This window comes from Pyxicephalus adspersus, chromosome 2 (genome assembly GCF_032062135.1).
Source record: "Pyxicephalus adspersus chromosome 2, UCB_Pads_2.0, whole genome shotgun sequence".
NCBI lineage: Eukaryota > Metazoa > Chordata > Amphibia > Anura > Pyxicephalidae > Pyxicephalus > Pyxicephalus adspersus.
In genome coordinates, this window is record NC_092859.1 from 78931225 (window position 1) to 78947789 (window position 16565).

The 16565-nt window shown below is 34.2% G+C and overlaps 1 protein-coding gene across 3 annotated transcripts in view; it reads left to right on the top strand.

Annotated features, from left to right (window-relative positions):
- The window catches only part of LOC140323816 (dynein axonemal heavy chain 3-like), a 182402-nt gene that overhangs the window by 147026 nt on the left and 18811 nt on the right, over positions 1-16565 (top strand). For 2 of the 3 annotated variants that reach the window (XM_072401191.1, XM_072401192.1), the window contains exons 12-19: positions 695-829; positions 3760-3878; positions 6683-6887; positions 9562-9765; positions 10716-10846; positions 11528-11723; positions 14104-14298; positions 14668-14856. In XM_072401191.1, coding sequence (XP_072257292.1) covers positions 695-829; positions 3760-3878; positions 6683-6887; positions 9562-9765; positions 10716-10846; positions 11528-11723; positions 14104-14298; positions 14668-14856 — 1374 coding nt within the window. The remainder of the gene's footprint in view (positions 1-694; positions 830-3759; positions 3879-6682; positions 6888-9561; positions 9766-10715; positions 10847-11527; positions 11724-14103; positions 14299-14667; positions 14857-16565) is intronic. The other variant, XM_072401193.1, reaches the window with a different exon arrangement.

A 16565-nucleotide genomic window follows, 5' to 3' on the forward strand; every position in this document is an offset into this window, starting at 1 on the left:
ATGTTATCCAGTAAAATAAAAGCCAATAAACATGGTCTTATTTAATTAGTTTTTCTTATGGTGATATAAACTTTGAAGATTTGCAAGTAGATGGCATATTTCACCTGTCAATTAGTAGGCTTTTGTCTAACTAAAGCCATAAGATTATGTAAAGCCTCAATCCTTAGGTGATCCTTAGGCTGTCATGTTATGACAAGTACAAATTAGAAAGAAAAATTGTATTTCCACAATGAAATGTCTGTTTCTTCCTATACCCTAATGAGTGGATTACCAGGCTAGACTGTTCAAATGCCTTTCTTGCCTACCAACTCTTAACAATTTTCAATTGTACAAACTTTTTTCATATGAGTGATATGCATAAGTGGCTACTGATGAATCAATGAATCTAGAAGTGGAAAAGTGTAGGTTATGGTAGTATGTTTGTTTGTCCTACTCCACAGACAATCAAAAAATAATAAGTATGGCAAGTAATGTTAACAAACTTTTTACCTTGCAATAGAAAATATATATTTTTTCTTACTGCGGTGTGCAGAAAGACTGCTCTTATTGATATTATTTTTTTTTCTATAGAATATCAGCTGGATTGTTCTCTGTATGAAACCATTTATATAGTAAACATAAGCCTCATTCAAATATTTCTTGTTGAAATGTAAAATAAATTTACATTTCAGAAATAATGTTTTTGCTTTCTCAGAAACCATTTTTTAAAGAATCGGATGTCAGTTTTAATCCATCCATTGAAGAGATTGTATGTGGCTTTGACAACACAGTGGATAGTTTGGTTATCAGTGTCCAGCAGATGGCAAGGATTGAGACTTTTCTTTTCCAGGTAATGTGTCACAAATCCATTCTATTCATGTTTCCCAATCAATTAGCTGAATGAAAAGGAAAGGAGATATAGTTTTTGCAATCTTTGTAGAACCACATTATTTTCAAAACAATTTAAAAGCTGTAAAAGAACAATAGTGGGATATGGACAGAAAAAGGTTATCATTTTATTAAATTGGGAAAATGGAGGCATTAAACATTTTCATGAACTAGAGGAGTGATATAGCTTTGTGGATGCAAGGGGCCAAGATTCCCAGGCCATATACACTGTATTTTATTATATGTTTGCATTTATTATGAGTTTACTTCATAAAATAGTGTATCTGATATTCGGCATTATTCCCTGGTGGATAATCTTCCAAATGCATATATTTTCAATGCCAGATATTGATTCTGATTATGCGGAATATCATATTTTTAGCAAACAGTATATTTTACAAATAACATGCCAGGGGTAGCAGTAAATGAGAGTTGTTTTTTTTTTTGATTGGCCAAAGTGAGTTGAATAATTAACTCCTGAATAATGATTTGCTATTCTAATAAAATACCACTTGAATGTACTTTGACTGGCCAGTAAAAATGGGAAATTATTTTAGTTATTTATACCAAAACATCAACGCAATCTTTGTGCAAAACCAACTATAAGGAATTGCAGATGCATTAGACAAATCTATAGAAAAAATGAACTTGATAAGAGAAAGGTTTCCTAAACATTGCTGATTCACCCCAAGCAGCTAATTCTGGATTAGTGTTACATTTTAAGGCAAGTGTTCTATGATCTTCATTTTAACAATACATATCTACTTAAGCAATGCAAGTAATGTTTTCATTACAATTAATTGTTTTAGGCTGTAGATCAGTTTAGCCCCTACTTTTAAACTCTAGATAAATGTTCTACAGGATCCATCTTTTTTCACCAGCACTTTCTGTAGCTGACAATGTCTAATGTTTCTGAGGTTTCTGCATTTTGGTGGATGGGCAACGTAGAAGAAGTGGGCCTTTTGCTTTTTCTAAGGTGCTTCTAGACAGTGTGAGGCTGTTATATCCTATGTAGAAATAGAGACCATAAAGCCTTCAATGTTGCAGATAATAATAAAACATAGGCACCTGACTTCAGTTCACCTTAGAGCTTTTTTTGTATTACCAAAATATATTGCAATAGACAAGGTGCAACGTAAACTGTTTTTTTTACCTTGTGTAATTCATTTTTCAAATCCAAATTAGATTTTGACTTTAAAAACTAATTTACAAATATTATCAAGTAGATCATCATTTTTTAGATTATTGATAGCTTCAGGCCAGCAATACAATGAGCTGCATGGAGGATTGCTGACGACTGTAGACCAGAAGGAATTTGAGGGGATGGAAACTCTTCATTAGATAAAAAGATTTATGAGCTGTAAATGATAATTTCATGCTGAAAAAAATTACATATTTTATAGAAAATTATGAATTGAGCGGGCAAAATGATATCTTAGTTTATTGGGCCTAGTGTCCTATTTTGTAGAACTTATTGTTCAAAAACATCATGGCATAAACTAAAAATCCCCTTTCAAACATCTCTAGATAATCATGTTGATATCATCGTAGAAAATGTTCTAGAAATAGGCCGTATCACTGGTTTGATTTCAGAGCAGCTAAATCTAAAGAATGTTTAATTGTAATGCTAGGTTTCTAGTAGTTATTATAACCTCTAATCAAATGCTCCAGTATTAAGGTAAGGCACACAGATTAATCATAGAACAGCATAAATATTGTATCTTGCAAACCCTTGTGGTTTAATAAAATAATGTATTCATGTGCTGCATTACACTCTCTATGGAAACAATTCGTGTGATGTTTTGTATCCTGGCTGAGTTCCTAATTTATATTTCAATAACATCACCCAGCTTTGCCAAGAGAAATTATTTTTATATTGGACCCTGCCTGATATGAGTAAAATATGTGTGAAACCATAACGGTGTTCTGAAAGACAAAATGTATACTAGGTAACCAAAGTGCAATATTTTAAATACAATTATATTAAAAAAAGAACATTGTTTCTGAGCTCCATCAACAAAGCCTAACAGCTTTGATTGCATAGTATGTGGCTGTCACAAGTATTGTGTATGTTTTATATAAGTAGAAACTTTCAGAATGATAAAAAGAGAGGAACAAGAAGATAGAATCTGCTGTAATACTATACAAAAATATACAATTATTCACAATTTTCAATAATGTTTGATTACACTTATTGATAAATTTGTGTTTAGAAAAAGGCTATCCTATCCCCATCATAATAATGGTGTTACCATGTAGTTTTTACTAAAGGTTACCAAACCTAAAGCATAAAAAAATTAATGTCAAGAATATTTCTCTGTGAGATGCAGAAAAATCTTAACCCACTGTCCTGCAATCCTTCCTAGTTCAGCTATGATGACAGGTCACTAAAGCTGCTGTTCTTGCTCATCTATGATTGTTCTTCTTATTTGTTGGTAGCCACCACTCATTGGCTGCCATAGATAAATATGATTCGGTATTAGATTACCTAGTAGTAAAAAGAACAATTATAGTATAAATCAGCTTAAGGGGGGAATAATTTATTGTCTGAAGTTGTATTAATGCTAGGAATTTTACTATAGGCAGTTTTACATCATGTGCTTGGTTTATGCCAACATCTTTTCAATTTGCTTTTGTTAGAGCAAACTGTCTGCTGTACTTTTCACATAGTTGTTTGATTGATCCACATTAAATGTTATCAACCAATGTAAAAAAAAATTGTCACCGGATATAACTTTATATTTTATTGGTTGAAATTCTCCAGTATCCCTATGTTCAACATACTGAAATTCACAACAGGTGCATTATTCTTAAATCAGTCTCTGGTGAGCAAACTAGAGCCTGTTCATTACAGCTTTCAAAGGTAAACAATTGAGGTACTTGTATCTGCAGGTTGTAGATAATCTGAAAATCAAATACATCAGTTCAGTACAAATCCATGAAGAGATTGTCCTGTCAGCCAAGGCAAGAATAAGGGCTGTGATTGAAAAGAACACACAGGGTCCAAATAGGTAAGTACCATTTTAAATTTTTGTTTTACCCACTTTATAGTCTTACGTTAAGTGTACAAATGTAAATGTGCAGGAGACATTTTGGAATATTGGAATTAGTGTGTGAAAAAGTAACATCTACCATGTTAAATAAATTTTAGGTGATTTTGAGCTCTTTAATTAATGTCATAACCCAATAGTGGGGCTGAAAATGTGCAGATATCCAGTGAGAGGTATAATATATATATATGTTTTTGTCCCAAGGAGTAGCAAAAACACCATCTAGTTAGAGTTCATCCACTTTTGTATTACAATTAACAATTCTGAAATGCCATAAACTGTTATTTTTTTACATACAGAAATAGTCTGAAAGTTCCTTTGGGTTATGTTATATGAAAAAAATAAATCAGGATTAGCACCTGCATGTATGCCTTGGGACAAGATAACTCTATAACATACATATTGGTGTTTATATAGCTCAACACCTGAACACATTTTATTATTTCCTTATATTGACCAGAGCCAGACATATGCCTTCTGCTCCTACCCCATGTGTAACTATCATCCAAACAAGTTCAGATGTCATATCAGGACAAGACATACAAAATGATGCCTAAAGTGGCAGTTTGCTGGGTCATCATCAATACACCTATAAAATTGGGGAAATCTTTCACCCAATTTTGCTAGGAGTGCAGTTCTGTGCATACATGTACAATCAAGAAACTGTGCACTAACAAAATGTAATTAAACCTAGCAGACAGCAGAGTTGTTTTACACTGGCACCCATGGCAGCAGTTAGGAACCTTTTAATATACTCAAGAATATGGAGTATTTAATATACTCAAGAATATGAGAGGGTCACCCTGACACCCTAGGACATGACTGACTAAATCAGATGGAAGTAACACAAAAAATGTAACTTATCCTTATAATAGGAGAAGTATTCCCTTAAATTATTACCTACTTCTGTTACATTTGTTATGATATTTCTTCAACTCTATTGCCATCTCTTTATATTAATGCACTGTATGCAATATAGTCTATAATATTTTTTACATTGCATAGACTATTGAAAAGTGACTTACTGATATGTTTAGGTATTGTGTTCTATTTAAATGCAGATGCTTCGGTAGATGCTTAGCTGTTTCAAGGAAATGAGTTTCATAACTACTGGAAGAGTGGACTTTTGGGAATCCCATTCTGAACCAAGCTATTTAGTCCATTAAAAGAATTTATTCTTTAGGCAAGCTTCCCGTAGAGTTCACTATTGAGTAGCAGGTGTATGATTCCAAAGTGCCTTTACAAGTGGATCAGCAGGGCCTCAGTGCCATGCGTTCACAAGAGACAGCTCATCTGTTTAATCCTTATGTTTTAGTCAACCTTCCTTATTATACAGACAGAGCTTATGATGCTCAGCTGGGTTTTGACTCGCAGAATGAATTGATGGGATACTTTGATCTTGGCCATGTATTGCATCTGTTTCATCTTTCATCTTAATGTATGATCTTCCCAACCCCAATCCTTGCTTCTTTTTTAGCTAACTCTATCAATATTGCTTTGTTCTTTATTTTGGCAGTCCCTAACTGGCCAGTAAACCTAATTAGCAACCATTCACTAATATTAATAAAAAATGTTATTAAAAAACTGGCTACATATAGAAATACAAGTCCTTCCATTGTTATTGAAAAAAGTAGAAACTATTTATTTTATTATATATAACTTTATACATTTTTATGTATTATAGAGTGTTTAAAGGATAATTTACCTTCCATTAAAGGATAATATACCTTCTATTATTGATGTGGCTATAAGAAATAAACCGAATGAGAACGGGGAATGGATAAAACACATTGTGGTCTCAAAGTTAGATTTATAATTTTATCTGCTCCATTATTACTTCCTGACCCAGACATTCTAGTGTTTTAAGTGCTTTTTTTTCACCATACCAAGCTAGCGATAAGATGGATGAAACAGATTGCCTTACAATCATGGTTTAAGCTAGTAAGATCCTCAGGCAAGGGACAACTTAAATTGAGAAGATTATCTGGACAATCTTTGATTTATTTTGATTTATTTCTTACCACCATTCATTATCAATAGCCTCAATTCTTTTAGTCCTATTACCTTTCTTCAGGAATTAGATGAATAGAGATAGCATTGAGGGATGATTGACATTGTTTTGGGGTCTTAAAAGCGTGAATGTTAAATATTTTCACACTATTGCTTTCATTTTTCTTAGGTACACTAAGTTTAAAAAATATGTATAGTACATACTACAAATTTTACTATAAATATATTTTGTGTTTTACACTGTTTTGTGTTTTATCTGTATTGGCCAACAGTACATGTTTATCTGCAAAATTTTCCAATATTTCCATTTCCTCTTGCAAATATATTTTGGAGGTTGGGATGTATATCATACTTAACATATAATTCATTTTATTTGTAATATTGCAAGATAATTATTATAACTATAAGTTCAATTTTTCAATGGATACCTAAGCAAATGCAAAGAAAAAAACATAAGTTTAACTTATATATATGAATGGATGGCTGAAGTATTGCTTCAATTAATTTTGCAAGTTATGTCACTTATCCATTGCAAAGTGTTCATGCACTTTACTAAGTGGAAAAAATACTTTGCATTAACTTAGGTAAAAAAAAAAAAATATTGGGCATATATAATATTTACATGCATAAAAGGAATTTACAACAAAAATTGTAATTCAGATTGCATGTACTATTCCCACTACCCACTACCATATTTGCTTGTTTAAATTGCATAATGGACAGATGTTTATCCAGGAATTATTTCTGTACTTTAGATATGCTAAGGTGTACAAACCTTTTCTACAAATGCTCTCTCCTCAAACTGGAAAGCGTCTTGAAACACTTGCACAAAAAGACATCAGTCTTAAAGTCTATGCCAGAGAACTCGACAATATGAAAAAACTCGCATCGGATGTTGCTTCGTTACCAGTTTTTGTGCCAATGAAGATGATGCTTATGGATTGTTCGGAGATTAACCAGGTACATTTTTTTACATGCTTTTAGATATTGTCAGGTACAAAAAAAAACTTGAAATGATTTTATTGGGTCTTTGATGTTTTCTATTATGCAATATGCATTTTACATACTGGACACTTTTTATTTGTTCATTAAAAGTATTTATTGTACTCCTATTATATATTGTTTATTAAAATCCTTTTTTTCAACATATACTTATTGAGCATCAAGTACATAGAATAAAATCAACAGATATAGTTAAAACAGTTTGTTTTCATGATGAAATGATCAGCATTGGTTAGTCTGTCCATTCAGCACTTGTAGGCTAGGTTCACTATTCAAATGCGGTTACTGTTTACTATCACAACACGTAGTAACACACAGCCATCTAGCTTTTGTGTGCACTGACCCTTGTAGCAATGTAATGTACTGGCATGCATATAGTCAGAACAGCCTATATGGCTGACATTTATGAGTAGTGGACACTGTGCAGTGAGTGAGCCTGTAGTGCTAACTGGTACTGGTTAGCAAATCTTTCAGCAAACTTTTCTCTGCCTACTCTCTCCTCTTTTTGCACAGCGCAAGTTAAAGTCCCACAAAACCAAAAATGTAAAATATTGAAACTTATCAGACTTTTTTCCCTTTTGTAAGTGATTTTATCCTAATCATTTTTATTGAAATAAAAAATCTAAGGTAAATAGATTGATTGAAAGATTTTAAAATCCGATAAGCAGATATATCCTTATTAACGTATTAAATATAATAAGATATAACTTAATATATTTAATAAGTTAAATTGGATTTTTTGGTAGATTTATGAGATAGAAGGACTGGTGGTTTGTTTGACTTTAGACTTGCAGAAGCCTGAATAAAAGCATTGAGTTTTGAGACATCTGTCCATCCTCCATGCATCATCTATAGAAGTGCTTGGACTCAGCAACATATATGTTTAGGACTGCATATGGTTTGACACACTTGTTGCCTTACCAACATGGAAAAGGGAACATTAAGAACTGTTTGTAAATAGCTTCATTCATCATGCAGTAAAATTAGAAATAAGGTGCACTCCCTAGACTTGAAAGAACATTTCTGATTGTCTACATACCTACATATTAATCAATGGTCACTCAGCTCTGTTTCAAGTAATGCTGATTTAAATATTTTACTTCCAACTATCAGACAAAACATACAAGTCCAAAGTTGGCATTTTGGATTTAAAGGCTTGATAACATTAAATACCAAAGTTCTTACATCCTTCTGCTTGTGGTCTGTATTAAATGTTTCCCATTTTGCCAGGTAAAAGGTTCTGGTATTTAATGCTGTCCAACACTACACCACACATTTTTGACTCTTCGCTGCTGAAAAGTAATAAATGATTGCAATCTTTGCTGTTCCATCCTGAGTTGCTGATGCCCCTGTGGCACTAAACAATAGAAAAGTAGATCAAGGTAAAGGGTTTGCTAGACAATGATTCACTACTCTCAGAGATATATTTTTATCACTTTTTTATGGGTTTTATGTCACAGACAACCTTATATTAAAACAATTCATTTTTCATTTTATTTACCATTTTCAATTTTAGAATACCTAATAAAATGTCACATCAATCTGTAGTTTAAAAAAAATAGAATTGCTAATTACCCCTGGTTCTTTTTACAATGCTGGGTAGGAGTGTGTGTAATATGGTATTAATGCATATATATAGTACACATATAAGTATGACACAGATAAATAAATTCAGAATATTCTGAATAAGAAGTGACAAATTTTATGACTAGCAATCAAAAGCTTTGTTTTTTTTTTTGTCAATGAACAGTTGTGTGTGTGTTTCTCTCTATACTGTATATATATCTATACACAAGAATGAACACACATACTATAGTATGCATATATACAGATTAGATAGAATTGATATAATGTATTGTTGTGCATCAACCTGCATCATTTGAGTACCATACAGAACAACATAATGGCTTCTTAGTAGATTTCTGTCATTGTAAACACTCACGTTATTGCTATAATGACACAACTAAATCATTTTAATGTGTAAAAAAGCTCTTTATAAAAGACACTTCCCATGGAAGAATATACCTAGAGAACTTAGACACCCCCTAACGGCTTCCCTGAGCCTAATTAAGAGTAATGTAGTGGAAAAAGCTGTCTCTCGAGTGCCAGATAGATAAAATTGCACATAGTTTTTTTTTTCCCAGAATGGGAAATACCTGGTTTATTTTTAAATAAAGGTATTCTGTTTGTGTAATGTACAGCGCATTTTGGAAGCTTTTATTTATAGTGCAGGTGAGGAAAAGAGATGCAGACTTTGCAGTTTTACATATGTTCAAGAGAGGAAACCTGAGTCCACAGTAATTGTTCCTGATATAGGGATGTGCTCTCAGTCCCAAATCAATCTTGTCACTCCTCAGAAAGCAATGAAAGATAATAAGTACTATTCACCTGATTGCCTTCTTGCTCCGAGACAGCTGGTGACGCTTGTCTCCCTGATAGCCAAGAGTCTTAGATCTAAGGCAGGGATAAAGAGGAGCTGGGAGCTGGCTGAATCTAAATGTGACAGTCGATGGCTGTGTAAAGGGTCAGAAGGGACAGAATCTGTGACACGTAGGAGAAAGGAACAAAATTTATCTATGATTAGATGTCGCCTTGTCTGACTTTTTTCTTTCTTTTTTTTTTTTTTTTCCAGCGGATGATTGATCATACCCACCAGATGACTGATATCATAATTAATAAAGTTGCTTCCACGTCGGTGAAGTTTAATCGAAGCATTTGCTGGCAGTATGATGGCATTGTCACAAAAATCTCTGCCATGGCTGCTTCAACATCTGCTCTGGTGGAGCTACAAAACTATATTGACAGACTGAGATGCGTGGAGCTACCAAAGATTCAGGTATGTTCCATCTGTGTTTGGAGAATTTTTTAAGCTACATATAATCTCATTTTATCCAGCTATTTATTTTGAGGTATTTCAGTTTTTTTAAACCATTTTTTATTATCAACGGTTTCTTTCCCAAAATATGAGGTTCTGTTTTCGGCCATGATTACAGATGTTGACATTTAGCACAACAGCATCATTATTACACCCTATGTTTGTTAGGGTATTGTAAAAACCAAATGGGTTTAAATTACCCATAATGTCTTTTATCAGATGTTTTTAATTGCGTGACTTATATTGTTCTGCACTCAGCGAGGCATCGACATTGAATATGTTGTGAAAACGCCACAATGACATATGATTAATGAGCATCACTGGTGACAGTGACAGAGAAAGCTTGTAGCATATATTAATAGTAATACAACCTGCAGAAAGTGGAAGGGTAAAATCCCACTTTATTTATATATTGTCACATTTCTAGCAGTTGATAAGTCAATTTGGATTATAAATAGGATGCTGCATGGAGGTAATCCCACTCTTTCTAAGGTTATCAAGCCCATTATGCTGAGGTTTAAGGTGTCCATTTATCTTGCGCTGCTTCTAATTTATCTTCTTTTACGGTGGCAGCATTTAGGATTGTTTGGAGAATATCTGGTCGTTTTTTTTCTCATATCTTTTATTTTCTGATAGGATTATGCTATGACAAAATTCCTGCCATTTTAAAGATAGCACTTTAAGCATAGCTTAGAAAAGTCAGTATTACTAAGCTGGTGCCAAACTGGGAGATGTCGATGCATATGGTCACAGTTCATTGTGCTTTTTCTAATGGGGTCATTAGTGGGGATTTTACAATGTGTAAGGCATTAAAGCTTGTGATAGACCTTCAACGGGAACCATTCACTTCTTTCCTTCCGTGCTGCTGGTGTATTCAATGCAAGTGCTGATCCATTTCTTTCAATTCCTAGGAAAAACTGGCAATGGCAGCAGAAAATCTGCTTTTCCTACTGGACTATGCATCCTTATCAAAAGAGGACATTATTCTTAACGGAAACACGTTTTCCTGGCCTCAGAGAATCATTCCTATCATTAGCAGCAGGTAATGAATACTAGACAAACCAATATTTTTTCTTATACCAAGTGTCACTGGAAATGTAATGAGGGGGCTACATACAACGAATAGGCATAAGAGATGGATTGATGATGTCATCACAGCTTACACAGAAGATCAGTCTGCTAGGAAATGTCACTGTTGTTTTAACCTAAATCCAGTAATGTTTAATATAATTGAGGTTTAGCCCATTGTTATACATTTGCTGGGAGATAAATAGAAGAGAAGGATTAGAGGCAAGTTAAGCCAGTATCACAGCTGATCTACAGTATTTTTTAAACAGGATTTTCCTCCTAGAATTGTTGAAATGACCTTTATAATAATTCCAGCAGAATTAATAATTTTTTGAAGTGTAATGACAGCTAGAGATGGGGCATTAGCAATGCATAGTCAATGCAGAGCCCACACTTTTTTTTTCTGCATTGGAAATGGGTAATAATACCAGTCCTGCAGGTGATGAAAGCTTGAGCAGTTTTAGTGAAGATTAAATTTGATTGACCTTTATTAGGGTGATTAACCTCTCTGAAATTAAAAGCTGGCTCTAAATTATTCTGTCCAATTTACATGTGAGCGCCGGAAAAAAAAGTAGCATGCCAGTGGATTATATAAAAAGAAGATTCCATTTCTTCCCCCCCTTCTCTCTTATGTGCCTTGCAATCACTTTGTCAGTGAGACACGACTGCAGAGGGAGCATGATGGGGCTCTGGCAAGGCTCGCACAGTGGCAGAAGGATTTCACAAAGCGCTTGGCTGATGTACTCATTGAGGTGAAAGACTTCCAGAAGAAAGACCGGATGACTGAAGCCACTACCAATATACAGAAGCTCAGCTCCATCAGCAAGAGGATACAGGGGTTTATAGAAGAGGTATGCTGTCTTTAAGAATGTTTCTGCACTGAATTGCTTAGACAGTGACAATGCAGTACATTGTATTCTAGTTCAATACCTCTGCTCCCTTCTGTATCATATTATCAGCATCTGCATTTTCATTTTCTGTTATTTTATGTTTGTCTGTGTAACATCTATCCTAGACGGTATTAAAAGATTGCTATTGAATAGGTTTCAATGCCCAGATCATTTAAAGTACCTTTTTATAAAATGTAAACAGGTAACTCAAGTGTGGTTTATTAAGTTCAGCTGTAAGCTATTTTTTAAAATGTCCACCTAAACATTGCATGTTTTATAAACAAGGAATCTGCTGTATTATTTGTGGAAATGTGTGTTTTTCATCATCATCTTTCCTCACACGGTGCATTGTAATTGTATTTACATCGGTTGTCATGCTATTGTCAGCTGTAGCTTCAGTCTTTGTAATTAGACATGTCTGACCATTCTGTGGTCAAGTAAATCCCTTGGGTTTCTGCACATTGCAGAAGCTATTGAAGGATAACCTATACTCATTCTTTTTGGATTTGCAGCATGACAGTCCGATTGCCAATTATATGGTGTGTTAAATACAAACTTAAGAGTGCTGTCTAGACTTTATTACCAGTTCTAGGTTTCTTTTTTGATTTTGTATGAGTTTTGTAGGAGCAATTACAGGGGCTCGGTTCCCCAGCTGTGATTCTATAAATGCTTTGTCTCTTTATTCTTTATAGATTGATATAGATAAATGCCTTGGAGGCATCTCTATGTGTTTAGGTTCCCCAAAGAATAATTGCTGTATAATGCCGTTTGGAGTGATGTGTGTATATTTCATGCTCTTGTATATGTCAGGGGGCTATTGGAACATTGCCTTTTTAATATAGGGTGGATACTAATTAAAGCAAAATCACCCTCATTTGTTTAACTGAATCACCATTGTCATTCTTATTTTGGTAAAAAATTGAATGATATGTGGAATTAGGAAAAATGAAATTTGGCTGCTTTGAGTGGCTTTATTTTAGATGCTGTAAATGATCTTTGCCTTACTATGCTAAATGACCCTGTGTCAAAGGAACAGGCAGGTTCACCTATTAAAATGGTCAGATACACCACAGATTCTTCACTAGGCAATCTATGCCTTTCAGGAATAGATCTACTTTCATGTTTTTTTCATGACAACATTTTCTTTTATGATTCAAGCTGTCACCTTGAACTGTTTGTTTAGTAAATGTAGCTGTATGTATGTTTTCTTACGGGGTATATTATTGGGTATATATAAAAGTGGTTTTAAATATGATGCTGAAAGATTGAGGTTCCGAGTCAAAAATAGAAAATACTGAAGAAAAGAACACATGTGTTATCTGTCATGGCCAATCTGATTTCAGCTTTTATTTTGTTAACATTTTGGCAACACGCACTTTCACGTTCCACAAGATTTTAGACATCAAGCCTTCTACAGCTGTATTATAATGTAATTTTATTGAATTCTATCCATATAGAGAAGGGTTAAGGTAAATTACTTTTTTCCCATGCTGACTATGCTAAGTAACACTTAGTGAAAAATTAACATGAGCAGTTATGGCAACTTGTGTCGTGTTTGATCCTACAGAAGTAAGCTGGAGTTCTTAACATATCTAGAATGAAAACAGTTGTACCGTTGTTGAATATGGCTTTATATTGTAATTTTAGTAAAGAACATAGTTCACATGTTAGGGATTTAGGTTCACTAGTGTTCCCTTAACAATCATACTTTACTTTTGGTTTGAAGCCTAGTAAGCCAAGTTATCCACTGGCATTTTGTACGTCTAAGGTTTTCCAGCGAGGAAACCTCCATACTATAATTCCTGGCTAGGAATCTTGAGTGTTCCCTCCCACTTCTGAGTGTTCCAGCACCTTGTGTCATTTGTGGCATAAAATAAATAAGAAATCCAACAGGGGGGGGGGGCCTGAGAATTTAATGCGGAGATCTTTACACCAACAAATGTAGGAAGTTTGAGGTGGTTTAACGCAAACATAGAAATATCACTCTAATATTGAACAGCCAGAAGTTTAAACAATTGGGTTTCTTGTTTTATTTTCACAGATTTTGACTTTTGATTGCCTTTTGTATAAATTGAATGCTTCTACAATACTTGCATTTGCTGTTTTGAAAACTACTGTTGATGGCTCCATTCATTAAAAAAAGTCACACGACTTCAGTGAGGTTTTATGGTTTATGACTGCTATGATGCAGAAACCATAAATAATATGGTGCTCTAAGACATCACCACATGAATCTAAAGCTGACAGTATAATGAAAGTAAAATAGCTAGTAAATGCTTGAGAAGTTTGCAGTATAAATTCCTAAACAATGCACTTACAAAGGCTTGTGATTTTGTTTCAGAAATCTCAAATTAATCAAGAAGAGATACTTTTAGAAGTTGAGCAAATAAGCACCTTTAATGAGATATCTGAGCTACGTAAATTAAAGGAGCCCTACGAAGAACTATGGACAACCGCCACACATTTTAGCACTTGTTACGAGAAATGGATGAATGGTCCTTTTTTACAGGTCAATGCCGAAGAGGTGGAAGAGGAGGTATGATATAACCTTGTCCATTTGTCCAGGCACTTTCCATGCCTCATGCTTATTTGGCAAATAGTGGTATCGGGGGGGTCACTTTTGATAGAAGTTCTCATGCCCAAAAGAGAATCAGGAATTATATTTTATGGTATACTTAAGCTTGTAATATAGCAGTAGGGAACACCTCGTGGAAGAGTGATCTGAAAAGGAGCTGTCTGTTCTGTAAAGAAAGACTAATGTGCTGTTTTGCTGTAAAATCAATTTAAATTTAAATTTTATTGGTCTAATGTGACAAGAATTACCCTGAGCCTTGCAATATGATAGATGAGTCCTACACAACTGTAAAAAATCAATAACTGTTTTCTGAAAAATGTTTGTCATCAGGTGCAGAATTTATGGAAGACTAGTTACATACTGACAAAAGCATTTTATCACCCGGACTTACACGGACCTCTTAAAGTCGCAACCACCATTAAGACTAAGCTAGAGAAGTTTAAAATCAACATGCCTCTTGTAACAGCTTTGTGTACCCCAGGGATCAAGTCAAGACACTGGAACCTAATGAGCGAAAAGGTGATAGAGCAATTTGTCAGTCTATTACTGTGACAAGTATGTATTGTGTTGCTTGTCTCTATTGTAAGTAGCAGAATATCAATTTAGCCTTTTTCATTTGTCATCTGTTGTCATTCTTTTGGTTCCCCTGTAGGACATAGTTGAATATCTAAAATTTTTGTTTTCCATTACAAATTTGCATGTTAGGACAATTAGAACTCTTGTTGCGTTGGGTTAAAATGTTGGACCATTGAGATTCCAAGGTTTTCTTTTTAAAATGCTAACTGTCCCATTCTTTCCTATGCTACCTTTTTCTTAACTTGTAGTTTCAAAGTAATTACAAACATCGGCTACAAGCCTTTGACAGGCTTGCTAATATTTGCTGCAATTTTCCTTTTTTTTTCTCCACCAAGTTAGCCATCACTATAACCCTATTTCTTCAGGTTCTAATTACTTCACTACCACCATGCAATTATAATTTCCTTAAAGAAAAAGATTACGACCACCACAATGTAGGTACAAATTAAAAAAGAGACAGGTGTTCAAATTCAATAATAAAGTATGAGCTGTGGCAAAGCTTTATGATTTTTAAAAATTAAAAGACAAAAATGTTACCACAAATTCTTTTGTTCCTGTCACTGCAGTGACAGCACAAAAACACCATTTAATCTTTGGTAGCAATTGCTTAGCAGCATTTCCCAGCACCCTATATACATGTATCTGAGATCTCCCTTATCCCCTGCATTCATCACACTTCAGATTCAATTAAAGTACATGTTCTGAAGGCATTGCTGTGTAACATCCCACTCTCTTTTCCCTGCCTAACATACATAGGTTTGAATACGTTTGGGAGCAATCCGGGAAACATGTCCACACTGGTTTAAGGTAGCACTGTTTTTTTTTTTTTTTTTTTGAGAAAAGGCAGCAAGACGGATGTTCCAGGGACACCAGTTGGTGGTTTCCAGAATCAGACTAAAGGAAGAGGATTAACTGGTGAACGACAGCAATGCCTAATTCAGTACCTAGCTGGTAGCCTGTGCTGAGATAATGTATCTCAAATATGTATTGCTAAAAGGGAAAGACTAGATTCCCTATTAAGTTAGTATTTTGGCTTCCCCCTAGCAGGCCGATAAAGGATGGAAAATCCAACATTTTACAGTTGTCATCAAAGCAATGGGGACTGCTGTTCTGGTGACAAATATCCAATAGGGGAATTCCTCAAGTTTCCTTTTACAGTGCTATGCCTATTGAACACAAAGTGAAAGCAAATCTGATCATTGAGACAATAAAAAAAATGGACATGGTTTTACCCCTTCCATATTATTTTGTATATGTTGCTATAGATAGCATATAATTTTAATTGTTGGTCTAAGATTGGGTTGCCACCTTTACTGGAAAAATAATGGTTTATTCAATCGCGTTTGTATCAGGACTTTTTTTAGCCAGGAACTAGATACACAAATTTATAGGTACTTAGGGAATTTGGACTAGGTGGTAATACATAAGCGCTTTTGCCCTATTAAAAAAGGTAGCTAAGTTATATACTAAAGCTTTAGAAATCCAGAATAAAATTTTTCGTATCAAAAAAAGCAGATCTTTGTTATTGCAGAGCAATTAAGTACTTGGCTTTAATTTTTTAATTTTGCTCACATACATTAGCTACACACACATTTCTCCTTTTCGCTTTTCCCAATGTCTTGTTTAGGAAAACAGACATTCTCTTTTGTGAA